Genomic DNA, 27,716 nt, shown 5'->3' on the forward strand with positions numbered 1-27,716 from the left:
CCATAGAGTTGGGTAAAGCTGTGTGGCTTAAGCACCATGTCCTTGATTTTGGAGGCTAAGACTGGGACCAAAGGGAGACAGTGAGGTAGGGTGGGAAGAGCACAGTCTAGGGGGCTGAGAAACCAGGTCTCAGTCCCAGCTCAGCTCCAAACCAGCCTTCAGCCTTGAGAAAGTCACTCCTGCCTGGCTGGGCTTTCCCCAAGTGTAAAGGGCACAACAATGCTTTCTTGTGAGGATGAGATGAAAGGTTATGGGTGCAGTACCATGCTCAGAACCACACGTGATGGGGCTTAATGAACAGAAGCTCTTTTTAGTTTCCTTTATTTCAATTCTTAAGATCACAGTGGAACATTTTGCCCCCAACCCCAGTACTTCGAATTCCACTAACTCCAGGGGGCGTGACCCCAGGACTGTGGTTGTTGAGTCAGCTCAGATCTGCCAGGTGTGCCTCTGTGCTCCCAGAGGGGCTTCGTGGGGCTCTCCTGTGCTGTGAATAATGACCTGCTGGGACACCGCTGACACAGTCAGTCCTTAAGGGGCAACAGATGGTTCTGCACAGGATGTTGATTTACCTACTCAGTGACATCTTCTTCATTTGGCTGGGCTGTGCAGCCTGCATGTGGCATCTTAGGTTTCCAACCAGGGATTGAACACTAGCCCACTGCAGAAAAAGTGCAGAGTCTTCACCACTAGACCACCACGGAAGTCCCTCCATGAGTTTTTAAAGCACTTAAAGACTAGCTGGATAAATGTACCCACCTGAAAACCCGGCTCCCCCAGGCTCCATGTGAGCCTGGGGGGAAATGAGCTCCAAGGTTTCTGGGTCCATAATCTCAGTCCTGAGGGGGAGGGGGTAGTGGGCTGCATTCACCACAAGCAGCACTCAGCCACAATAGTAGTCACTGCTGGCTGAGCACTTCCTGTGTGCCATGCCATGTGTGTGGCGGAGGCAGGCACTCATGTACCCAGTCACTCTCCATCACACCCTTAAAGCTGTGTTCTTCCCATTTTGCAGATGAGGACTTGGTGGTTGAGACTCTTGCTAGCCAGCTACTAATATCCACGACCAGCCTGCAAACCCAGTCCTGTCTGCCTGCAGACACAGGACCACTGCTCATTCAGCTGCAGTGTCTCAAAGCAAAGGAGGACACTGGCCTCCTTGGGAGATCTTTGGAAGAAAGCTATCTTGGGGACAGTCCCATAGTTGGAACCCTTTCCTCATGTTATAAAGAAAACGTGTTGTTGGACAGTAGGGCACCATGAGAGAGGACAATGGCTTGCCAGATAGTGGTGGGGAGAGTGCCACTCCTGCCATACAAGCCCACAGATGATGCCTGCCTTTGTTCAGGAGAGCAGGGCATCTCTCAGCCTTCTTGGATGACCCCTTGGACCCTGGGAAGGGGATGGACTTGCCAAAGGACATCCAGATGCTGAGAGGTGGAACCAGGGCTGGTATAGGTCTCCTGACTCAGTGCCCCAGCCCACCACCCCATCTCTCCATGGACCTGGGTCTGCCCCAAAGCCACTTGTAGTCAGCCAACTCCCTCTTCCATGGACAGTTCTTTTAAATACGTGCAGGCAACTTGAATTTCTCCCTGAAGGGAGTCAATAGAGGATGGGGCTTGGGAGGGCTGCTCCAAAGCCAGAAAGATCTGTGTTCAAATCCAGGTTCCATCACACTTTGGCTCAGGGACATTGGGCAGGTCACTTACCTCTTTGAGCCCTCAGATATGGTGTCTGCAAGAAGAGACTAAGAACAGCACTTGTCTCAGAGGGTGGTCCCAAGGCAGAACTGTGCCCAGCTCGCAGGAGCATCTCCGTGGACCACAGGGAGATGAAGAAACAGAGGTCTCTAAAGTGGTCTTAGGAGTCAGGCCAGCTAGTCAGTGCCTTTTGCTGGGGATGTGCTCTCAGGCAGGTCATTTCACATCTCAGCCTCGGTTATACCACCGGTGAAATGGCCCTCCTCCTTTTGGAGGGCCTGCTCCCTTTCTCAGTTGGATGCCAGGCAGATTGATACCACATATAAAAGGCCCAGCCAAGAGTTTACTAAGTGGTGGTTTCCTTCTTGCTCTGCATTACTGAAAGGCATCATCAGCCTAGACACTGATATTTGTCATCTGAATATCAACCAGACACTTGGTTCTCATGATGAATGTGAGCACAGCCAGCCACTCACCTCTCCTTGCCACGCTCATCCTCATCTCTAACGGGGGCAGAATAATGCCAGCAACCCCTCTCTACATCCTCATTATGTGGCTCTTGGTGGACTGAGCAACAGACTGGAGAGTTAGGAGTCCACCCTGGACTCACGGAGTGAAGCGGGTAGTGACCCTAGAGATGCCAGGACGGACGGTGGCCTACAGCACTAACTCCGCTCTAACCACGCAGAGGGGTAGCTGAGGTCCCAGCACAAAAGAGATGCTCTCAGTGCTTCCATTCAACACAGGGAACTTCCCCCAGGGCCCACCCTGAGCCAGGTGGGCGGGGCACCCTGAGGCCAGGAGCTGGCAGAGGGATGAGAGCAAGCTGGTGACCAGATCCTGAACATATGATTCCAATCCAGGGAAGTCAGAGCAGGGACAAGGGCCCAGGGCCTGGAAGAGCAGAGAGCAGGGGTGCCTAAGCCTTTGGAAAGGGATGAAGGGGCACTGAAGCTGTATTGAGGGGCCAGTACAATCTGCCAGGTGCCCTGAGCGGGTAGGGCTAGAGGCTGTGATGGGAGGAGGCAGAGAGGCGTGCCCCAGCAGAGCCTGGTCCTTCAGTTCTGCACCTGCCAGCCATGGGCTATCTTCTGTGTCCAACTCAACATTTCTCGCTCTGTGAGTGAGGGAAGACAAGAGTTTGAGTTGCAGATAAGAGTGTGGAGAAAACTCGGCACAAGTGGATGAACCAGTATGTATTTCCCTGTTTGTTTTCATGACGGATGAGCTCAGATTTCCAAAGTGGACAGTGAATGAAGTAGACAGAACTTTCCAGAGAGATTCTGTTGGGCTGTGGGTGTACCAGCCAGACTTCACTGAAGCCCAAAGGAGCATGGTGGGCCTCAGCAGGTGGGAGGGGTTTCCCTTCTCCCTCCCTTCCCCTGGAACTGAGTCAGCTGCTGAGGTCTAGGGGCCCTCAGAGCATCCACAGTCGGGGTCCTCAGCAGCAGCTGATCACCCTGGTCAGGAGGGCGGGGCAAGGCATGGGCACTTGGGCCCAGAGCAATGTGGAAGCTCAAGGGGTCTGGAGAGGCTTGGAGCTCCCGTGTCAGACTGTGGGCCTATGTGGGATATCTATCTGCGGCTGGAGAAACTAGTACCCTCTGAGGATGACGAATTTCTGATAACCTGGTTGGTGGAAGTTAGTGTCTAGAGTGCAACGTGACCCCATTTTCAGCCTTATTTCAGCGATGAGTCATTTGTGGGAGGCCAGAAGCCCCCCTCTCTCTTCCAGTGCCAGGTCTGCCTCTGACCTGCATCCCTAGGTGACAGCAGCCAGGGATACTTGGCAGCACCCGTTGGCAAGGAGCACAGCAGGGCCCATCTACCCACTGAGGTCTCGTGAATGGCAGCCACATGTGGACTGACTCACCCACCTGCTTCCAGGCTACAGGCCCAGAAGCAAACAGTGACAGCGTGTCACTCCCTGCCAACCTCCAAGGCTTTTGCTCTTCATGCTCTCAGCCCCCCATGGATTTGTAACACCCTTCATGACTGAATGCAAGACAAAGCACCCCATGCCTAGTGTGTGGGCGGCACTCAGACCTGCCAGCAGGAGCTCTGTGGCAAAGGGAAGCGGCAGGTTGTCTGTCTGCCCAAGTGGCCAAGGGAGAGGGATGGTTTTCAAGCAGCATTTACAAGTTCTGTATGATAAGTAGCAATCGGACCTCTGCAATTTTTTAATATAGACATATTTTACATTATAAAGTGTTTCCTGCTCATTTGGAAAGAATTTTTTAATATATATATTTAAATTTTCTTTATTTATTTATGGCCGTGCTGGGTCTTGTTTGCTGGGCAGGCTTTTTCCTAGTTGCAGTGAGTGGAGGCTCCTCTTTGCTGCAGTCTTCTCATTATGGTGGCTTCATTTATTGTGGAGCCTAGGCTCTAGGGTGCGCCAGCTTCAGTATTTGCAGCTCCCAAGCTCTAGAGTTGTGGTGCATGGGCTTAGTTGCTCCATGGCATGTGGGATCTTCCTGGCCCGGGGATTGGACTTGCGTCTCTTACATTGGGAGGCAGATTCTTTACCATTAGCACCACCTGGAAAGCCCTTGAAAAGAAATTTTTTTAAGATAATAATTACAATAAAAGTTCCCCATGATCCAATGAATTCAGTATTATCAATATTACAGTATACTTTTCTCCCTTCATACATAGTCATTTGAACTTTGTGTGTTTCCCACTTAACTTAATGCCACATGTATTATCCCACTTCATGAAACCATACCACCCTCTCATCAGCTGCATAATATTCTTTCAAAGAAGGTCAAGTGTGCCTGTTCTTGAAGTCAAACGGGGCAATGTGATTGTCCAGCTTTAGCTCGGTTCTGCTTTTCTGTGTATCAGTGAATATCTGTGCAAAAATCTTTGTCTACATTTTTTATTACTTTCTCAGGAGTATTATCACCTGGGCCAAAGCATATGGTCATTTTGAGGCCCAAGATATGTTTTGCCAAGCATCAGTCTAATCATCTCTGATGACGTCCACTGCCCATCCATGTGAGGGACACCTCTCCCCACTCCTGGGCACTTGGACTCTGATTTCCAATGTATTTGATGGACTCTGCCGCTTTGTACCATATTTTCCAAAGAGATGATAATTTGGTCCCAGTTTTAGAAAGTCACTCAGTGAAATGAAAAACCCTGCAGTCCTCTAATATCACCTGGAGTTGTGGTCCTTTTGTTTAAAAAAATTAATTCTGCAACCATGTGCCACTGATCTATTGATTAAAGAGATTTACGTGACTAGAGTCTGAAAAGTTTACATAAGCCATCTTTACAAAAAGACTGAAAGTGTGTGCTTGAAAAACGATATGCTTGCATTGTAAATGCTTTTCAAGGCTATAAAAGCAAAGATTCTTGAAGAATAGCTACTGCATCTTGTACCAATAATGCATTCATCCCAAGATAAGAAAATTGCCTGGAGAATGCTCATGTTTATTGGACATAAGAGAAAAAAGCTTCTATAAATCCGAGAGAAAGTACCCTAGTTGGTTGAGTTAATGATTTCCCCCTTGGGAGACTTGTCTTCCGGAATGGCTGCTCTTAAATTGCCTGGTTTCTGCACCTTTCCAGCATCAACTCTACTGGGCATGTTTCTACATGTGAGCTGAGAATCTCTGGGAATGAAAAGGGTGGGGAGTAAGAGTAGCCAAATTTGGTGTGGGGCCCTGGTTTTTGAACACCCTGTGGTTCATTTCGATGGCAGCACTGACAATCCCGGAGAGTGTGGAGCCAGGGTGAAAGGGAGAGGACCCAAGCTTTGAAGAAGTGGGGCCCACATCAGCAAGTTCAGAGGCTTGTTGGAAAACTAGGGTGCTCCCAAGGGCATCAGAGGACCAGTGATTCCCTCCTCGCATGCAAACAGCCAGGGGCTGACCAGATTGGGGTGCAGTGCCAAGGGGGCCTGTGTCAGGCATGGGAGCAGGGCAGACCTCGCCCTCCACTGCGGGCAGATCTGGAGACCCAGTGCACAGAGCCAACCCTAAACCCAGCCCAGCAGAACAGCAGCAGCATCCTCAGTTCAGAGAGGCTGGAAGGAGAGAATCCAAGAATAAAGACAGCAGGAAGAAAGTCCAACCAGAGCAATGGGCCAGGAGGATCCCCAGAACCCAGAAAGTGAGCACAGACACCTTCCACGAAGCGGCCATATCATTCATTCCCCAGATATTTAGTGAGAACCAGCCATGTTCCAGGAACTGTACCAACCACTGGAGATTTCAAATCTAAGCGAAGGATACAGACCCGCTCTTGTGGAACTCGTGATGCTAGATGGAGATGGAGGTGAGGGGTGAGAGTTTTAGGTGGAAAACAATCACAGAAGCAAATGAACAGCTTAGTCTACTGTTCACAACCAGTCACGTGGCCAACCCCAAAAGCACTAGGGAAGGAAAGTGTACTCCTTCCACTGGAGGAGGGTGTCAATGAAAATAATCAATAAACGATCAATAATCAGGATAGAAAAGAGTTTTATTTGAGTCAAACTGGTCTAAACCAGAAGCCAGCTTCCTAGATTACTCTGAGAAACTGCTCCAGAGAAGTGGAGTTTTCCTCACAGTTTTGTATCTTGTCAGAACAAAGAATATTAAACAAGTCATGGTTACATTTCTTTAAGGTTTCAAAAAAAAAAAAAAAAAAAAAGAACAGACCAGCATGTACACAGCAAGGCAGTATGGCTTTGGCACCTGGGAAGGGAGTCTTATCATCAGAGGAGTACCAGCATTGATGTACCAGGTAGAGGGGCATTTAATCCTTATTTTTAACATGGACATTGTTTGCTTCTGGCTAGTGTGCCTTTTTCTTTTATAATTAAAGCAGATGTATACTGTGTGTTTGATAGGCCACAAACAGGCTATTTTAGTTAGCATAAACTTCAAGTTCCCTCACATGTAAACCAAAGTGACTTCCCTATATCTCAATATGTGAAAACAATGTTTTATCAATCACCTGGTCAGGAAGTATAATCTAATGCCTCACAACTGGAAGTGGTTCTCTTCACTAACAGCCCTGGTCCTGCATCTGCAGATCTTTTCGAATTGGAACCCACACAAGTGGGTTCTTTCTTTCTTGAAGAAAGAAAAGAATACTTGTTCTAAGCTCATTCAGCGTGAAGTCCTACTCTGCTGGGTCAGCTTTCAGGCAGCAAATAGATCTCCCTGTGGGCATGCTGCATAGGGAACAGAAATCCCTTCCCAGGCCACTCCCCGAGTGTTGGCAGTCATGAATCTGGTGAGAGATGGAGTAGCAGTTTAAAGCCCAATATGTTTGGCTGAAGCTCCAATACTCTGGCCACCTGATGTGAAGAGCTGACCCAGTGGAAAAGACCCTGATGCTGGAAAAGACTGAAAGCAGGAGGAGAAGGGGACATCAGAGGATGAACGTGGTTGGATGGCATCACTGACTCAGTGGACATGAGTGTGAGCAAGGCCTTCACCAGGAGATGGTGATGGACAGGGAAGCCTGATGGGCTACAGTCCATGGGGTTGCAAACAGTTGGACACAACTTAGCAACTAAACAGCAAATTGTTTTGGCTGGTCATTTCCAAGTCTGTCTCTGCATCCAGATCACTTTGTGGAGGGGCGTTGATTAAAATCACAGATTCCAGGGCTTCTTCCTCAAAACTTTCTACTGGGATCTCCCAAGGTGAAACCCAAAAGGCTGTCTTGAGAACTTTTACAGGTGCTTTTCCTGTAGCCAGCCCAGCCCCTGAATCTGTCTACAGAAAAGAATTTGGGGAGCACAATGTGAGCTCCATGTAGATGAGGTAAATTGCAAGGCCTGTGAATTGGGGAGGTGAGAGCACAGTCTAGATTGGAGCAATCATGGAGGATTTCCTAGAAGAATAACTGGATATATTGTGATTAGGCAATGTTAACCACTGTAGATTCAGTTCAGTTCAGTCGCTCAGTCATGTCTGACTCTTTGCAACCCCATGAATTGCAGAACGCCAGGCCTCCCTGTCCATCACCAATTCCCGGAGTTCACTCAGACTCGCGTCCATCGGGTCAGTGATGCCATCCAGCCATCTCATCCTCTGTCATCCCCTTCTCCTCCTGCCCCCAGTCCCTCCCAGCATCAGAGTCTTTTCCAATGAGTCAACTCTTCGCATGAGGTGGCCAAAGTACTGGAGTTTCAGCTTTAGCATCATTCCTTCCAAAGAAATCCCAGGGTTGATCTCCTTCAGAATGGACTGGTTGGATCTCCTTGCAGTCCAAGGGACTCTCAAGAGTCTTCTCCAACACCACAGTTCCAAAGCATCAATTCTTCGGTGCTCAGCCTTCTTCACAGTCCAACTCTCATCCATACATGACCACTGGAAAAACCATAGCCTTGACTAGATGGACCTTAGTTGACAAAGTAATGTCTCTGCTTTTGAATATGCTATCTAGGTTGATAATAGCTTTCCTTCCAAGGAGTAAGTGTCTTTTAATTTCATGGCTGCACTCACCATCTGCAGTGACTTTGGAGCCCCCAAAAATAAAGTCTGACAATGTTTCCCCTGTTTCCCCATCTATTTCCCATGAAGTGATGGGACCAGATGCCATGATCTTCATTTTCTGAATGTTGAGCTTTAGGCCAACTTTTTCACTCTCCTCTTTCACTTTCATCAAGAGGCTTTTTAGTTCCTCTTCACTTTCTGCCATAAGGGTGGTGTCATCTGCATATCTGAGGTGATTGATATTTCTCCCAGCAATCTTGATTCCAGCTTGTGTTTCTTCCAGTCCGGCGTTTCTCATGATGTACTCTGCATAGAAGTTAAATAAGCAGGGTGACAATATACAGCCTTGACGGACTCCTTTTCCTATTTGGAACCAGTCTGTTCCATGTCCAGTTCTAACTATTGCTTCCTGACCTGCATACAGGTTTCTCAAGAGTCAGGTCAGGTGGTCTGGTATTCCCATCTCTCTCAGAATTTTCCACAGTTTCTTGTGATCTACACAGTCAAAGGCTTTGGCATAGTCAATAAAGGAGAAATAGCTGTTTTTCTGGAGCTCTCTTGTTTTTTCCATGATCCAGCAGATGTTGGCAATTTGATCTCTGGTTCCTCTGCCTTTTCTAAAACCCACTTGAACATCAGGAAGTTCATGGTTCATGAATTGCTAAAGCCTGGCTTGGAGAATTTTGAGCATTACTTTACTAGCATGTGAGATGAGTGCAATTGTGCGGTAATTTGAGCATTCTTTGGCATTGCCTTTCTTCGGGATTGGAATGAAAACTGACCTTTTCCAGTCCTGTTTTTCATTGCTGAGTTTTCCAAATGTGCTGGCATATTGAGTGCAGCACTTTCACAGCATCATCTTTCAGGATTTGAAATAGCTCAACTGGAATTCCATCACCTCCACTAGCTTTGTTCATAGTGATGCTTTCTAAGGCCCCCTTGACTTCACATTCCAGGATGTCTGGCTCTAGATGAGTGATCACACTATCATTATTATCCAGGTCGTGAAGATGTTTTTTGTACAGTTCTTCCGTGTATTCTTGCCACCTCTTCTTAATATCTTCTGCTTCCGTTAGGTCTATACCATTTCTATCCATTATTGAGCCCATCTTTGCATGAAATGTTCCCTTGGTATCTCTAATTTTCTTGAAGAGATCTCTAGTCTTTCTCATTCTGTTCCTTTCCTCTATTTCTTTGCATTGATCGCTGAAGAAGGCTTTCTTATCTCTCCTTGCTATTCTTTGGAACTCTGCATTCAGATGCTTGTATCTTTCCTTTTCTCCTTTGCTTTTCACTTCTCTTCTTTTCACAGCTATTTGTAAGGCCTCCCCAGACAGCCATTTTGCTTTTTTGCATTTCTTTTCCGTGGGGATAGTCTTGATCCCTGTCTCCTGTACAATGTCACAAACCTCATTCCATAGTTCATCAGGCACTCTATCTATCAGATCTAGGCCCTTTAATCTATTTCTCACTTCCACTGTATAATCATAAGGGATTTGATTTAGGTCATACCTGAATGGTCTAGCTGTTTTCCCTACTTTCTTCAATTTCAGTCTGAATTTGGCAATAAGGAGTTCATTATCTGAGCCACAGTCAGCTCCTGGTCTTGTTTTTGCTGACTGTATAGAGCTTCTCCATCTTTTGCTGCAAAGAATATAATCAATCTGATTTCGGTGTTGACCATCTGGTGATGTCCGTGTGTAGAGTCTTCTCTTGTGTTGTTGGAAGAGGGTATTTGCTATGACCAGTGCATTTTCTTGGCAAAACTCTATTAGTCTTTGGCCTGCTTCATTCCGCATTCTAAGGCCAAATTTGCCTGTTACTCCAGGTGTTTCTTGACTCCCTACTTTTGCATTCCAGTCCCCTATAATGAAAGGACATCTTTTTGGGGTGTTAGTCCTACAAATTCTTGTAGGTCTTCATAGAACCATTCAACTTCAGCTTCTTCAGCATTACTGGTTGGGGCATAGACTTGGATTACTGTGATATTGAATGGTTTGCCTTGGAAATGAACAGAGATCATTCTGTCGTTTTTGAGATTGCATCCAAGTACTGCATTTCGGACTCTTTTGTTGACCATGATGGCTACTCCATTTCTTCTGTAGATCAGAAGGTCAAAAAGAGAGGTAAAGTAGGAAGTTGTTGTAGTGATTGGTCCAGGTGAGAAGCAATACTGGCTGTAAAACTGCAGTGGACTAGGAAATGGAAGCATCCTATATGTCCATCGGCAGATGAATGGATAAGAAAGCTGTGGTACATATACACAATGGAGTATTACTCAGCTGTTAAAAAGAACATATTTGAGTCAGTTCTAATGAGGTGGATGAAACTGGAGCCTATTATACAGAGTGAAGTAAGTCAGAAAGAAAAACACCAATACAGTATATTAATACATATATATATGAAATTTAGTCTATACAGTCAACAAAAACAAGACCAGGAGCTGACTGTGGCTCAGATCATGAACTGCTTATTGCCAAATTCAAACTTAAATTGAAGAAAGTAGGGAAAACCACTAGACCATTCAGGGATGACCTAAATCAAATCCCTTATGATTATACAGTGGAAGTGAGAAATAGATTAAAGGGCCTAGATCTGATAGATAGAGTGCCTGATGAACTATGAACAGAGGTTCGTGACATTGCACAGGAGACAGGGATCAAGACCATCTCCATGGAAAATAAATGCAAAAAAGCAAAATGGTTGTCCTGAGGAGGCCTTACAAATAGCTGTGAAAAGAAGAGAAGTGAAAAGTAAAGGAGAAAAGGAAAGATACAAGCATATGAATGCAGAGTTCCAAAGAATAGCAAGGAGAGATAAGAAAGCCTTCTTCAGCAATCAATGCAAAGAAATAGAGGAAAACAACAGAATGGGAAAGACTAGAGGTCTCTCCAAGAAAATTAGAGACACCAAGGGAACATTTCATGCAAAGGTGGGCTCGATAAAGGACAGAAATGGTATGGACCTAACAGAAGCAGAAAATATTAAGAAGAGGTGGCAAGAATACACAGAAGAACTGTACAAAAAACATCTTCACAACCAAGATAATCACGATGGTGTGATCACTCACCTAGAGCCAGACATCCTGGAATGTGAAGTCAAGGGGGCCTTAGAAAGCATCACTATGAAAAAAGCTAGTGGAGGTGATGGCATTCCAGTTGAGCTATTTCAAATCCTGAAAGATGATGCTGTGAAAGTGCTGCACTCAATATGCCAGCACATTTGGAAAACTCAGCAATGAAAAACAGGACTGGAAAAGGTCAGTTTTCATTCCAATCCCAAAGAAAGACAATGCCAAAGAATGCTTAAACTACCGCTCAGTTGCACTCATCTCACATGCTAGTAAAGTAATGCTCAAAATTCTCCAAGCCAGGCTTCAGCAATACATGAACCATGAGCTTCCAGATGTTCAAGCTGGTTTTAGAAAAGGCAGAGGAACCAGAGATCAAATTGCCAACATCCACTGGATCATGGAAAAAGCAAGAGAGTTCCAGAAAAACATCTATTTCTGCTTTATTGACTATGCCAAAGCCTTTGACAATGTGGATCACAATAAACTGTGGAAAATTTCATGGGAATACCAGACCACCTGACCTGCCTCTTGAGAAACCTATATGCAGGTCAGGGAGCAACAGTTAGAACTGGACATGGAACAGACTGGTTCCAAATAGGAAAAGGAGTCCATCAAGGCTGTATATTGTCACCTTGCTTATTTAACTTTATGCAGAGTACATCATGAGAAACGCTGGGCTGGATGAAGCACAAGCTGGAATCAAGATTGCCAGGAGAAATATCAATCACCTCAGATATGCAGATGACACCACCCTTATGGCAGAAAGTGAAGAGGAACTAAAAAGCCTCTTGATGAAAGTGAAAGAGGAGAGTGAAAAAGTTGGCTTAAAGCTCAACATTCAGAAAACGAAGATCATGGCATCTGGTCCCATCACTTCATGGGAGATAGATGGGGAAACAGTGGAAACAATGTCAGACTTTATTTTTGGGGGCTCCAAAATCACTGCAGATGGTCATTGCAGCCATGACATTAAAAAATGCTTACTCCTTGGGGGACTTCCCTGGTGGCTCAGATGGTTAAGCGTCTGTTTACAATGCAGGAGACTTGGGTTTGATCCCTGGGTCGGGAAGATCCCCTGGAGAAGGAAATGGCAATCCACTCCAGTACTATTGCCTGGAAAATCCCATGGACAGAGGAGCCTGATAGGTTACAGTCCATGGGGTTGCAAAGAGTCAGACACAGCTGAGCGACTTCACTTCACTTACTCCTTGGAAGAAAAGTTATGACCAACCTAGATAGCATATTCAAAAGCAGAGACATTACTTTGCCGACTAAGGTCCGTCTAGTCAAGGCTATGGTTTCTCCTTTGGTCATGTATGGATGTGAGAGTTGGACTGTGAAGAAGGCTGAGCACTGAAGAATTGATGCTTTTGAACTATGGTGTTGGAGAAGACTCTTGAGAGTCCCTTGGACTGCAAGGAGATCCAACCAGTCCATTCTGAAGGAGATCAACCCTGGGATTTCTTTGGAAGGAATGATGCTAAAGCTGAAACTCCAGTACTTTGGCCACCTCATGTGAAGAGTTGACTCATTGGAAAAGACTCTTATGCTGGGAGGGATTGGGGCAGGAGGAGAAGAGGATGACATAGGATGAGATATGGCAGGATGGCATCACTGACTCGATGGACGTGAGTCTGAGTGAACTCCGGGAGTTGGTGATGGACAGGGAGGCCTGGCAAGCTGCGATTCCTGGGGTCACGAAGAGTCGGACACAACTGAGTGCCTGAAGTGAACTGATGGAATTTAGAAAGATGGTAACAATGATCCTATATGCAAGACAGCAGAAGAGACACAGATGTAAAGAACAGACTTCAGGACTCTGTGGGAAAAGTTGAGGGTGGGATGCTTTGAGAGAATAACATTGAAACATGTATATTACCATTTGTGAAATAGATCACCAGTCTAAGTTCAATGCATGAAACAGCATGAAAAGTTAGTACAGTGGGACAACCCAGAGGGATGGGATGGGGAGGGAGGTGAGAGGGGGGTTCAGGATGGGGCACACATGTATACCCTTGGCTGATTTATGTCAATTTATGGCAAAAACCACCACAATATTGTAAAGTAATTAGCCTCAATTAAGATAAATAAATTAATGTTAAAAAGGAATTTTAAAAAACCTGGAGTGGAAAGAGTTTGATCTCAGGAGTCCTCTAAAATTCAGAAGCAGAAGGTCATTAGTAGCCCTATAGATATATAGGGTAAAATGTTACAGTGCTCTGAAGTATTGCCTTCTAGATTTGAAGTCTATGGATGTAAGTTTTAGGAACTAGATAGGATATTATCTAGAGTAGTTCTTCTGGACTGAATCTAAGCTCGTGCTGCTCACTGCCTGACAGATCAATAAATCAAGGGACAAGTTGTTGGGTCAAGGAATAGCGACTTTATCAGAAAGTCAGCAGACGAAGAAGATGGTGGACTGGTATCCCAAACAACTATTTTATCAGAGTTAGAATTCAGGCTGCTCTTATACTAAAAGGAGAGGGGGTGTGGTTGGTTGTTGCAAACATCTTGGTGTTGGAATCCTTTGTCCTTGCAACTATGCATGTAGGTCAGGTCATGATGCTTCTACAGACCTCCAATAAGACAAATGTTATTCTCTATTCTGTAATTTCTTATCTCTATATAAGCGGAAAACTGTTATACTCTTAAAGGTTAGAGCATTGAGAATAGGTTATCATGTATATTTCAGGGTATTAGCAACATTCTTGTAGCCAAAAAATAGAATACAAAGGTGAAAATAAAAGAAACAGATCTAATAGACAGTCAGATTTGTTCTTCCCTATTGTACTTCTCAAATCCCTATAGTGAAGGATTGGTTTTTTTCCCAATCATCATGGACCTTAATTCTTTAAAAACAATAAGAGACAAATTTCTAGAAAAATAAAATAAATAGCAAAGACATTCAAAATGTAAGCCAATTTTTAAAGTATTATTAGATTTGATAAACATAAAATCACCCTGTCAAATTGCTATAAATTTTTTTTAATGTTACCCTGGATTTCTATGGCAGACCTATAACAGCACTCCAAGGCCACACCCATCTATGGACCACAATGAGTAGCATTGTCCCAGAATCTGTTGTTTCCTTTGCCCCTCCACAAAATCAGAAATGGTTTAGGCTTGGGATTCTCAGATGGTGCAGTGGTAAAGAATCTGCCTGGCAAAGCAGGAGACCCTAGAGATGCGGGTTTGATTCCTGGGTCAGGAAGATCCCCTGGAGTAGGAAATGGCAACCCACGCCAGTACTCTTGCCTGAGAAATCCCTGGATAGGGGAGCCTGGTGGGCTACAGTCCATGGGACTGCCAAGAGTTGGACACAAATAAGCACGCGCATGTAACATGTAGATCTTCACAATTTAATCTGATATAAGCATCTTCACACGATCCTTACTTACCTCCTGGTACTGGTTCCCCTGGCTGACAATAATAGGCCAGGGAAGAGGGTATGATAGAAGCCCCAGATTTTGTCAAGGAGCTATTGGGCAGGAAACTATCTGCAGTTGCCCGGATGCTTCCAGAATAAGGCCTGAAAATGTCCACCCACATGCCTGACTTTGAAATCGCCCAGGTGACGATGTGAGGGTTTTCTCAGACCGAGGATTTGGTAATCAAGGTGGTGACTTGGGATGAAATTAAACCCCTTCTATCATTAGGAAATTAAAGAGAACTTCACAGGCAGGACAAAATTTGAGGACAAATTACTGGTTGTCTCATCTGACATTTATTGAGAAGTCTTGGGGGACTAAAAAGGTTGCAAATACATGAGGGTTTCCAAAATTGGAGTCGCATGTAAGTACAGTTTCATCATCATACACACTCGTCCACAGACACTCAGGCTGAAGTGTATATGTATGTGTGTACACACAAACACACACGCACACACGCACACACACACACAGCAGCTACATCTAGGATCCTTCCCATTTTAATGCCTGGCAGTCTAGCTTCCCTGCATTAGGCAGCCAAATTAGAATGTGTGAGTGTGTGTGTGAGTGTGTGTGTTTTGATTTTCATATGTCTAGTCATTCACTCATTTTTAGATATTTATTGAACACCAGTTATGCGCCAGGTGCTGCAGAGTGATGTACAAGTTATGCTCCAGCACATGAATAGATGATACCTGAGTCAATAATTCTCAGTGGGGAAGGCCAGGCAGGAGTTGGGTGGAGGTAGGGGTCATCACCAAGACGAGACCCAGACAACCTCCTTTACAAGGTCACACGTGATTTGGGACCTGGAGGAAGAGAAGGACCAGCCACCTGGGTGGCAGGGACTGAGCACCAGGCAAAGGGCTGCTCTGAGTTGTACCTCTTGATCTGAAACATGGGTATTTTTTTCTCTTCCCTCCTTATTTTTTTGTAGTTAATTAAGATCTCTCTTTTTAGTAAGAATTAAAAACTAATAAAATGCTCTTGTGAAGATAAGTATAGTAAATGGAAAGGGGTCAGTAATGAAGGAAGGGAGAGGATTCCTTACATTTGTAATTGAGTTCAGAGAGTTTGTGTTTTCTTTCTTTTGAAAGTGTGCCTCGGTGTAATTGTTTTTAATTGGGGAAGGGAAAAATCACATAATTTAATGCTTAAAAAGAGATGTATGTCTTATGTATTGGGCCCAGGCTAACTAGTTTGCATGTGTCATCTGATATAAACCCTTTCAACAGCTCTGAAATAGGTGATAATAGCACCAGTGTTTGCATGAGTAAACTTAGGCAGGAAAGGAACTAACAGGCCCCCCAGTACATGGTACCAATAGGTAGACCTAGGACTTACACCTAGCCTGAACCCAAAGCCTGGGCTCCTCTCTTTGGATTAGTTAATTAATATTCCCATTCTACAGATGAAGAAACTGAGGCTCAGAAACACAAAGGGACATGCCCAAGGTTATTCAGCTGGAAAGGCAGCTATTGGGGTCAAAATGATTTTCAAGACAGTGACAGCAGAGTGTTACACCAAGCATGGGACCCTTCTGTACACGAAGCTGGTCTTGGAGCCAGGACTGGATGCCCAGCCTCTGACCCCTTCTAGCTAAATGTCCCATCTCATGCTTATAGACCCACAACAGCAGTAGAGAAAATGTTAAAAGAAAATGAACTCAGAAAAGCCAGGATTCCTTTTAGAGGTTGACTTTTGGAGTCCTATAGGCCTGGCACAAGTCCTGGCTTTACCACATATATGATCTAACCTTATCTCCACACCAGTTCCATGAGGCATAGTTGTAATTTCTCCCCATTTTACAGACAAGGAGCGTCTTGCGCGAGGTGCAGTAGCTGTCAGGCAGAGGAGGCAGGCATCTGACTCCTCCTCCCTCACGTCTGTACTCCGTTGTCTAAGCATCACCATGGCTCTAACCAAAGTCAGGCTGGGATTCGGAGGACTTCGCTCCAGGAGCCCTGGGGGGAGAGGAAACATGAGGACGGTCTCAGAAGCTGGCTCTTGTCACTCTTTTACCAAGAAGCTCACTTCCTGGCCCAGCACTCAAGTCCCTTGTAATCTGGCCCAAAGTTGCTTTCTGGCCCATCTCACACCAGGCCTCCTAGATGCCCACTCCTGGCCTTACATTTGTCTACACTTGCTGAGTCCCACTAGGCAGCTGAGTGGGGAGCACCATTCATATCGTTTTCCATCTAAGCAGCACTGCTTGTTATTGTACAGCCCCAAGGCCATGGTGGTGACGCCCTTCAATTCTCTCTGCCCACCATGTGCCCCGCATCCTGGAGTGCTGTACTAACCATGCCTTCTACTGCCTGCATCCTGGTGCTTGGACAACCAGGGCCTGGCTGAGCCTGGAGAGACTGCCCCCTCAATCAGCGAATTCCTAGAGAGAACGAACAACTTACACTTTTGCTTTTCAGGCACTGACCAACCAACCCAGAACCTACATCCCACCCACCTCTTTTATCAGGGTCTCACATTCCAGCCAACATTTACCTGCACTAATCACCCCAGGGCCAGGTACCAGACAGCTAGGGACAGCTCCATGCCCCAGAGGCCACTGGAATTATACAAACCAGGTGACTCGAAGGCTGCTTACCTTGCCTGACCTCTTCCTTCCATGCAAACCATAGCACAGGCTCTTGCCCCCAGTTTTTTCTTCTCCCTCTTCTCCATGCATCCCCAGTGGTGGGGGACCCCCCTCTATTGGGGACTTGTGGGTATAACAAACTCTCTTTTCAATGGCAATTATATCCTGATCTGTTGGCCTTGTCACACTTAAATAATAATACAACCTATGCTAAAAGAAAGTCCAGGTCACTTCCTCCAGGAAGCCTCCTTTGTTCACTCTAGTCAGTATAACTTACCTCTGCTTTGTTCTCTGAGGTCTGCTTTTTGTCCCTCTGTCTGCCTTAAAGCTGGCTGTCTGCCTGTCACTGCCCTTACCTGACTGTCAGTGCCTCTGAGTTAGGGCTCATGAGTTACACTTTTCTGTCTCCCATGCCTGGGGCTCTGCTTGGCCCATAATAGGTGCTTAGTAAATGCATAGCATCAGAATAATGATAAGAATGATACAAGACTGATGATAGGAGGAGTAGCAGTAGCTGTCTGTTCCTGGTGCTTTGCATTTGTTGTTATTGTTGTTTTGTTGCTAAGTCATGTCAGACTCTGCAACTCCATGGACTGTGCCTGCCAGGCATGGGATTTCCTGTGTGGCTTGATCGTGAGGCAGCAATTGGAGATATTTTAGTGTTCTGAACACCAGACCTAATCTAGCTGCTAAGTGACATTTCCAAAGAACAGTCTGGATTCTTCATACCCACACTAAACACCCAGTTATAGCTCTTCACTGGTCCTAAGATGAAACCCAAACCTCTTAGCCAGCATTTATCATCTGACCTCCACTTACCTCTCCAGCCCATCTCTACCTCTTCACTCACCCCCAGCTCAGGTGCACTGGATGCCAGTGAAGATAAAGATGCTCCCTGTAAGCATGTATACCTCCTGAGCTTCTCCCAGTAGGAAAGGAAGTCCCTGAGTACCAAATCAAAGTCACCCATCCCTGGAAGAAAGACTTGAAAGATGCCAGGTGGTTGACACCTAGAGTCTGGTTAGAATATCAGCTGCCTAAACAGTCCCTGATCAGGACAACCCCTTTCCTATCCCTCCCCCTCCCCAGCATCCCCACATCCAGCCATTTATTTTGTATGAATGCAGCAATTTCCTGGACAACCTGATGCTTCTTCCTCTGCTAGGAACTGAGACTAGGAAGAGCTGGAGGCCCTTGAACTTGCACAGTTAAGGAAAAAGAAGCATCAGACACACCTGTTTCTTCCCCTTCCCTCCTCCTGTGTCACTTTTGAGTATAGAGGTGGAACGATTTACCGAGTGTCTTGAATTACAAGAGCCCATAAAGCCTGTGCTTTCCAGAAGTCTCAGCTTAGCTTTTTTCCACCTCCAGGCATCTAATAAGAGAGTCCTAAGTAGTTAATCTTTTCCTAATGAGAAAATATATGTTCCCCAAATTCAGCAGGAGTTATAGTACATTCATCCCATTTCTAAATCTTTAATCCCCTGAGAGGGAATTTAATTCCTGAAGACACTCCAGGGTAACCTTTCCAAGAATGTTTATGATGTCACTGAGCCCAAGTATTAAAACAATAGGTGGTCTACTTCTTTTCTCTTTATTTAAGAAAAAAAATGAACAACAGTTCATTAACTAGTCTCTAGATCTTTCATGAATTGAAATGATTTTCTTTCCAAAAAGATTTTGTTTCCAAGTGGGATAGTTCAGAGAAGTTTAGGAGGCTTGTGAACCAAAGTGGGATGTTTCTATCATGAGGTATCAGGGAGAAGGTCGCTCTGTTGGGCCCTTAGCCTTCAATGCATACATCAAGCCCATGAGGAGGTGTAAGTATCTCAGACCTACAGGTGAGGCCACAGAGGCCCAAAGATAACTGCTTCGCAAAGGTCACATGACCCGAATTTGGGTGAGATGAGATTCAAACCCAGATTTCTTCAAGTCTTCAGTATCAAAGCAGCCCCTCGACCCCTACAACTGCCCCCAAGGTCAAGGATTGATGAAACTGACAATATTCCTTGATCCTTTACCATCATCAGAAATTATCATTTAAAAAAAAATTTATCAGTGTAAATTGAATATTCAAAGATGAATCTGTAAAAATCGCCATTCTCAGTCCCAGCAAATCCTCAGAATCATAGAGGAGTTATTGTAAAAGAACTATATAGCCTTGAGCAAGTCACACCAACTCAGCCACAGTTTTGCCATATGCAATATTAAGATAGTAACACCCACTCACTGGGTCACTGGAAGGATTAAATGAAAGAACAGATGTCACAGCACTTAGCATCTTGTAGCTGCTAATAATTGTATGTCTTCTTATTTCCTGTAATAAATGTTACTGAATACATAATCAATTAACAACATTAATCCTATATCTGATGAATGTGTCCATTGTGTTTGAGGCTGAAATGATTCAGCATTTAATCTCCCCAGATCCTGGGTGGTAGGTGCTACTTTTATTCAGGCTCAAGGTGGGTAAGTGGTTTGCTCAGAGTCCACACAGGAAGTGAGAAGATATCCAGGCACCCTGAATTTAGAGGTCATACTTTTAGTCATCCAGCCATCTATCCTCCAGAAAATGAAAATGAATAGATACTTCATGTGGCAAACACTAAGTTTGATGACTTGCCTTTTGCTCTCTTCAACCCCCACCCTTTCTTGGAAAATGAAAGATGTTTGTATGAGCTTCCCACTATCTCAAGGATGCGGCACTCAGAAAGCTTCATTGATTTCTTTTACGGTTGGTTGCAATTTGCCTGTTCTCCATGAGCCCTCAAAAACACGCCTCATGAGATCACAAAAGCTACTAGCAGGTGTGATGTTGTTAAAATTCTTTTCTGCCTGATTTCTCCTTGGAGAGGGTCTTGCCCCCTTAACCAAAGGCACAAAAATCACTGAAAACTTTGCTAGGACTCTGTCTCCACTGTTCAGTTCACTTCAGTTGCTCAGTCGTGTCCGACTTTTTGTGACCCCATGGACTGCAGCACGCCAGGCTTCCCTTCACCAACTCCTGAAGCTTGCTCAAACTAATGTCCATCAAGTCAGTGAGGCCATCCAACCATCTCGTCCTCTGCCGTCCCCTTCTCCTCCTGCCTTCAATCTTTCTCAGCATCAGGGTATTTTCCAATGAGTCAGTTCTTTGCATCAGGTGGCCAAAGTATTGGCATTTCAGCCTCAGCATCAGTCCTTCCAATGAATATTCAGGACTGATTTCCTTTAAGATTGACTGGTTTGATCTCCTTGCTGTCCAAGGGACTTTCAAGAGTCTTCTCCAACACCATAGTTCAAAAGCATCAATTCTTTGGCACTCAGTTTTCCTTATGGTCCAACTCTCACATCCATACGTGACTACTGGAAAAAACATAGGTTTGACTAGATGGATCTTTGTTAGCAAAGTAATGTTTCTGCTTTTTAATATGCTGTCTAGGTTTGTCATACTTTTTCTTCCAAAGAGCAAGCGTTTTTTAATTTCATGGCTGTAGTCACCATCTGCAATGATTTTGGAACCCACGAAAATAAAGTCTGTCACTATTTCCATGGTTTCCCCATCTATTTGTCATGACATAATGGGACCAGATGCCATGATCTTAGTTTTTTGAATGTTGAGCTTTAAGCCAACTTTTTCACTCTCCTCTTTCACTTTCATCAAGAGGCTCTTTAGTTCCTCTTCTCTTTCTGCCATAAGGGTTGTGTCATCTGCATATCTGAGGTGATTGATATTTCTCCCAGCAATCTTGATTCCAATTTGTGCTTCATCCAGCCTGACATTTCACATGATGTACTCTGCATATAAGTTAAATAAGCAGGGTGACAATATACAGCCTTGTTATTTATTTGCTCTGGTGCTTACACTCCTAAAAAGACTCGAGCTGGAATTTCTCATCAAAGATAAACACTAACATACCTGGATGAGAAAGAGATGCCCACGGCCCCCACAGAACACCAATACCAGGAATGTCTTGGGCTTCTCCAACAGAAGAGGCTTCCAGAAGTAGATGTTGTGAGGAATCTCTCACCCACTAGCAAGAGACTCAAGAACTGGTGATGTAGGGCCATACCACGGGCACCCTGCACAGAACCATTTCTCTGATCTTTTTAAATTGCATCTCTAAAGAGAAGGATGATGCAGAGAGAGAGGAGTGAGGCAGGGAAGGAGAACAGCCTCTTCCTTGATACCATGTCTTGTTACTGGGAAGATATTCTTCCATTTTCATTTATGGACCAATTGCCTTACTGAGAACAAAGAGAAGCAAACATGTGATGGCTTCTGTTGGGATGGTTGTTTCTGTAGGATGAGAGTAGGGGCAGACAGGGAAAGTACCAGAGAAGCTACACATAGGCTATGGGTTCTGTCTGTGGCTCAAGAAAGGCTGCCATGGCTGAAGTCAAGGTTAGGTCTCTGGGGCTCCCCAGATCCACCTGGAAACTATTTCCTGGGCTCAGAGCTTGGGATGGAGGGATCAAAAATAAACTCACAATTCCTGCCTTTGAAGAGCTCCTAGTTACAAGAAGGGGCAGGCACACAAATGGATCGTTCCAGTGATATCCTACAAGACCCATTCATGCTCCCTACCACTGTCTAATGAGTATCTGCACTGTGCAGGGCGTTGTGCAGCGTGATGGGGATTCAGAGTTGCCATCCGTTTGGACTCTACTGTTGAGAATGCTGTGAGGGCACAGAGGAGGGTTTCTATCCAGACTGGAGATATCCTGAAAGTTATGTGGTAGAGGTAACAGACAGAAAGAAATAGGAAGGTAGCTCCACGCGGAAGAAATTGCATGACCGAATGCACAAAGGTATGCAACATTTTGAACCTAGGTTGAGACAAGCCTGGTCATGTGTGGACTGCTGCTTCCAGCACTGTGACTTTCAGATATATCAGACAAAAAGCCCTCCTGTCTGCCAGTGATTTGTCCTTTAGATTGACCTGGGGCCACATGGGCTATAGCAACTCCATGGTCTTATCCTCCAGGGGGTAATGGGCCATTCCAGACACAGTTCCTGGGGGCTCTGAGGAAAGACATATAATAGGGCATTTTCTCTTTTACCTATAGTCATTGTCATCTAAACATCCTTTCAATGGGAAGAAAATCCAAAAAGGAGTGAATATGTGTATATGTATGGCTGCTTCACTTTGCTGTACAGTGGAAACGTTGCAAAGCAAGTATACACCAATAAAATTTCATTTAAAAACAAACAAAAATCATCCCATAGCAGGTTTCCTGGTGATAAACCTCACAATGTGGTGTTAAATCTTTGCTCATGACTCCAAAATATACATTAAAGAGTGGTTGGTTAACGTGGGGGTTCAGAGCTAAACCCAGATTGCCGGGTTATGTTGAATGTGCAGGGGGTGTGAGCATCTCCTTTCCTCTCTGGGGAAGGAATAGCAAGGATTGGAGCCCTACTGCCTGCCAGGCCCACATGGTTGCCCCTAGTCCTCACCCCCACACTGTGCTCCCCACTTCACTGATAAGGTGCCTGAGGCTTGGAGACCTTCAATAACCTGCCCAAGAACTTCCTGACCTGATGGAGTCAAGCCAAGATGGTTGCTGCCTTTACTTCAAACAAGCTTGTCTGAGGCTCCCCATAGGCTTTCATCTTTGACATTCAGGCGTCAGCTCAGACAGGAACTCTCTCCATCTAAAGAAGCTCCTCTCTGTCATGACTTTTCCTTTCATAGCACTTACCCTCCGCAATAGGACAGCATGGGGTATTCATTGCTTGTCTCTCTCTCAGCTCCACAAGGCAGGGACCCTTTCAGACTTCTTGCAAAGCTGGGTACATAAGAAGCTCAAACACATGTTTGCTCACTGAACAAAGCCATCTGTCCCTAAGCCCAGCCCTTTCACTCTGCTGGTTTCCTCAAGATGGTGGCCAGCAGCCAGTGGGTATTTTCAGGGAGCCCCTTGGTGGCTGATGAATGATCCTAAATGCAAGACTTTCTGAGTTTCCCAAGGGTGAGGCAGGCAATCCATAGATTTTCATTTTTACCTTGATATAAAGACACCATCCAGGGACTTCCCTGGTTGTTCAGTGGTTAAGACTTTGCCTTCCAATGAATGGGGTACAGGTTCAATCCCTGGTCCAGGAGCTAAAATCCTACATGCCTCCAGACAAAAAAAATAAATAAATAAAATAGAAGCAATATTGTAACAAATTCAACAAAGACTTTTAAAAAATGGTTCACATAAAAAAACTTTTTAAAAAGAGATACCACCTAGCAAAGTGACAAACGGTTTGAGAGTCATACATAATAGTATCCACAACTCATGTATTGTCAGCAAGTGCTGTTGCCAATCACCATAAGCATGGCCTTGCCTAGACTCTGACTCTCCACTATTGTTGTTTCAATCAGTTCTTATGTACACTCACTCTCAGTGTTTATTTTTGTTGATTGCTCTTTTTTGTGTGGTGTCATTTTGATTGTGATTTTGTTCCTCTCCCACACTTTGATGTCTCCAAGTTATTTTTCCACTAAAATGCAGGGATAAGACCATCAGCCCTACTTAAGTCAGTCCTGAAAGGGAAGGAATCATTGTGCCTAACCCCAACTACCTTGGTTTCTTTTTTTGTTTGTTTGCTTGTGGCAAGGTGTATGCATTCCTGAAAATCACCTTGCTGGGAAAAATGGGACGAGGGACTCAATAGTCAAAAACATCATCGGTGATGCATAAAAAAAGACAAAAGGACTTCCCTGGTGGTCCAGTGGTTGGGAGCTCACCTGCCAAGGCAGGGGACATGAGTTCAATCCCTGGTCCTAGAAGATCCCAGGGATGTCCCAGGGCAATAAGCCAGTGCACCACTATTGAACCAAAGTTCTAGAGCCTGTGCTCTGCAACAAGGGAAGCCACTGCTGTGAGAGGCCTGCATATGGCAACCAGAGAGTAGACACCACCCCTTCACCACAACTAGAGAAAGCCCATGCACAGGAATAAAGGCCCAGCATAGTCAAAAATAATAATAAAATAAATTAAAAGCCAACCTTATTTTCAAAAAAGACACACACACACAAACAACACCAGCACAGTTTTACACAGGTTAAATGATTAACAAATATATAAGTACTACCATAAATACAGTACCTTACCTTGAAGAGACCTGAGGTTTGCTTGTGGTGGTGGCTATAGGAAGGGTTGAAGTTGATGCATTATTGTGAAGAGGGTTTTCTGAATGAAAGTTGTAACTGCGTTGCAGGCAGATGTGCCTCATTATACATGGCGAGTGGAGTAGCTGGTAGATGTTTGAGGTCTGTACATAGGCCTGTTTTGGGCCTTCCTATGTGGCTTAGCTCAGCCAGGCGTGGATTTCTGAATTCACCCAGTATTTCTTGGGGACAAAATCTTGCATAAGCAAATGTGAAAATCCCTGATACATTTCCTAATGTATCGATTGTGGTGGTTTAGTCACTAAGTCTGCCCGACTCTTGCGAATCCATGGACTGTAGCCTGCTAGGCCTATCCTTTGTCCATGGGATTCTCCAGGCAAGAAGACTGAAGTGGGTTGCCATTTCCTTCTCCAAAGGTATCAATTGTGTTGGAACAAATGTACATTTTCAAAGCACATGTTGTAGCAGAACTGTCTGCACCTGACTGATAGTCACTCTTTCCTTGTTTACTCAGACTGGACCAAGAGGATTGAGTACCAGCCTGGCTCAGGGAGCATGCCCCTGTTCCCCAGCATCCACCTGGAGACGTGCGATGGGGCCGTGTCCTCCATCCAGATCACCACGGAGCTGCAGACCAACTACATTGGGAAGGGCTGTGACCGGGAGACCTACTCTGAGAAGTCCCTTCAGAAATTATGTGGTAGGCTTCCCTGTTTGGGTTATTTTTTAATTCATTGCTTTAAACAATATACACAAAACATAACTTACTATATTATGAAGGAATCAGCCGCTCCCCACTGCACTGGTACATGTGACCCCTGGATGAATATTAAGTTTACTTATTATGCTTAAATCAGCAATGCCCAACCTTTTAGCACTACGGATCGGTTTCATGGAAGACAGTTTTTTTTTAAGTTTTTTATTTTGTATTGCTGCTGCTGTCACTTCAGTCGTGTCCAACTCTGAGCGACCCCATAGACGACAGCCCACCAGGCTCCCCCATCCCTGGGATTCTCCAGGCAAGAACACTGGAGTGGGTTGCCATTTCCTTCTCCAATGCATGAAAGTGAAAAGTGAAGTGAAGTCGCTCTTAGCGACCCCATGGACTGCAGCCTACCAGACTTCTCTGTCCATGGGATTTTCCAGGCAAGAGTACTGGAGTGGGTTGCCATTGCCTTCTCTAATTTTGTATTGTGGCATAGCCAATTAACAGGCTTCCCAGGTGGTGCTAGTGGTAAAGAACCCACCTGCCAATGCAGGAGACCTAAGAGATGGGGGTTTGGTCCTTGGGTCAGAAAGACCCCCTGGAGGAGGGTGTGGCAAGTCCCTCCAGTATTCTTGCCTGGAAAATCCCATGGACAGAAGCCTGGTGGGCTATGGTCCACAGGACTGCGAAGATTCAGACACGACTAAAGCAACTGAGTACACATACACACACACACAGCTGATTAACAAGCAATGTTGTGATAGTTTCTGGTGGACAGCAAAGGGACTCAGCCATACATATATACATACCCCTTCTCCTCCAAACTCCCTGCCCATCCTGGCTGCTACATAACATTGAACAGAGCTCCCTGTGCTATACAGTAGGCCCTTGCCGGTTATCCATTTTAAACATAGCAGTGTGTACATATCCATCCCAAACTCTCTAACTATCCATTTTCCCCTTTCCTCCCCACTGGCAACCATAAGTTTGTTCTCTAAGACTGTGAACCTCTTTCTGTTTTCTTAGTAACTTCATTTGTATCATGCCTTTTTAGATTCGTGGAAGACAATTTTTCCACAGACTGGAGGTGGTGGGGGCGGTTTCAGGATGATTCAAGCGCACTTTATTTCTGTTATTATTACATCAGCTCCACCCCGGATCATCAGGCATTAGATCCCAGAGGTTGGAGACCCCCGGGTTAAAGGGTTGGAAGGCTCAGCTTTCAGCACTAACCATACCTGATCAGACCCCACCATGTACCAACTCTAAGGCTGTGGGCAAGTGCTGTGACAAAGCCTCTATTCTTTGTCAGTAACTTAGGGATGTTATGTTCCTGTGTACACACACAGGCACACACATGTAGACACAGCACCAGGTGCGGAAGAGCACCTAGCATGGGGCCTGAAGGAACACGGCTCCCTTGTACTGTGTTGATTTCAGAGAGGTACCTTCCCAGGGGCCAATGTGAAGGGGGGTGCCAGCCTCTCAGGGAGAGGTATGTCTCCTCCTCCAGGGCCAGCTATGGAACACAAGGGCTTACTGCAAATGAAAGTGCTAAACTTTTGTTCCAAAATTATGAAGAATTTTAAGGCAGAAACAGCAAAGCATGAAACCAAGCTGGGGGCCCCATGTGACTGTTCAGGTCCCAGGCCTAGATGGCCACGTTGGAGAAGAGCTAGGCTGGGAGGAAAGATGGGGAATGTGAATGATCCAAGTGTGGAGAACAGAGGGCTGGCTGTCAGTGGGCTGAGAGATGGTGCCCCAAGGAGGAAGCAGGCTGGAACTGGGAGCCAGGCTGATGCAGGTTCTACCCAATGAAGCTTAGCTTTATTGAGCACCTGCTGTGTGCACCTCACGTGTGTGTGTGTGTGTTAGTTGTTCCGTCGTGTCCAACTCTTTGCAACCCTGTGGACTATAGCCCACCAGGCTACTCTGTCCATGGGATTCTCCAGGTAAGAAACCTGGAGTGGATTGTCATTCCCTTCTCCAGTGTGCTTCACATGCCCTACCCTAATTCACACTGAGGAGGGTTTTATTCATCCAGTTTTAAACATGGACAATTAGACGCCCAGAGAGGAAAAATTATTTTTAAGATCACTCAGGGAGTGACAGAGCGAGACTTTGAAAGTAGGTCTGTGGGAGGGAAGGGCTCTTTGGCTCTGGATCTGTGATGCTGGGCCAGGCCTCTGGAACTGGAATGTAAATCTCTCAAGTCAACTGCAGAATAAGACACAGTACTCTGGGAATGGTCCCACATGCTTAGTAAACCAGACGGTGGTTGTGTTGATGGGCCTCTTTCCTCCCCACCATGTATATTTCATTTCTTTCTTGTTCTCTCCAAAACTATTCAGGCCCTCACGCAACCTCTCCAGCCAGACTGTGGGCAGCTCCCGAAAGAGCTTAGTCTTAAGATCGGGCCTGCACTTGGGGGTGACTCCATCTCCCAAGGAAGAGGTGACTTTCTGAACACAGCCTGCAGCCCCCTGGGGACCCCTCCACTACTGTCTTTGCAGCAGTTTTCCTCCTTCACCACTGACACACAGACACATTCACACACACTTATGTGCACATACACACAAGGTGCAAATACACATGTACACACACACATTCACGCACAGGTGCACACAGGTACACACAGGCACACAAAGTGCACATGTGCACACAAGG

At 45.4% G+C, this 27,716-nt stretch overlaps 1 protein-coding gene across 1 annotated transcript in view; it reads left to right on the plus strand.

The window, feature by feature from the left end:
* CLSTN2 (calsyntenin 2) overlaps nt 1-27,716 on the plus strand; it is a 464,485-nt gene that overhangs the window by 317,733 nt on the left and 119,036 nt on the right. Inside the window, exon 6 of the mRNA XM_040265134.1 lies at nt 24,858-25,043. Coding sequence (XP_040121068.1) covers nt 24,858-25,043 — 186 coding nt within the window. The remainder of the gene's footprint in view (nt 1-24,857; nt 25,044-27,716) is intronic.

The sequence above is a fragment of the Oryx dammah genome, unplaced genomic scaffold (genome assembly GCF_014754425.2).
Source record: "Oryx dammah isolate SB20612 unplaced genomic scaffold, SCBI_Odam_1.1 HiC_scaffold_2, whole genome shotgun sequence".
In the NCBI taxonomy this organism is placed as follows: Eukaryota; Metazoa; Chordata; class Mammalia; order Artiodactyla; family Bovidae; genus Oryx; species Oryx dammah.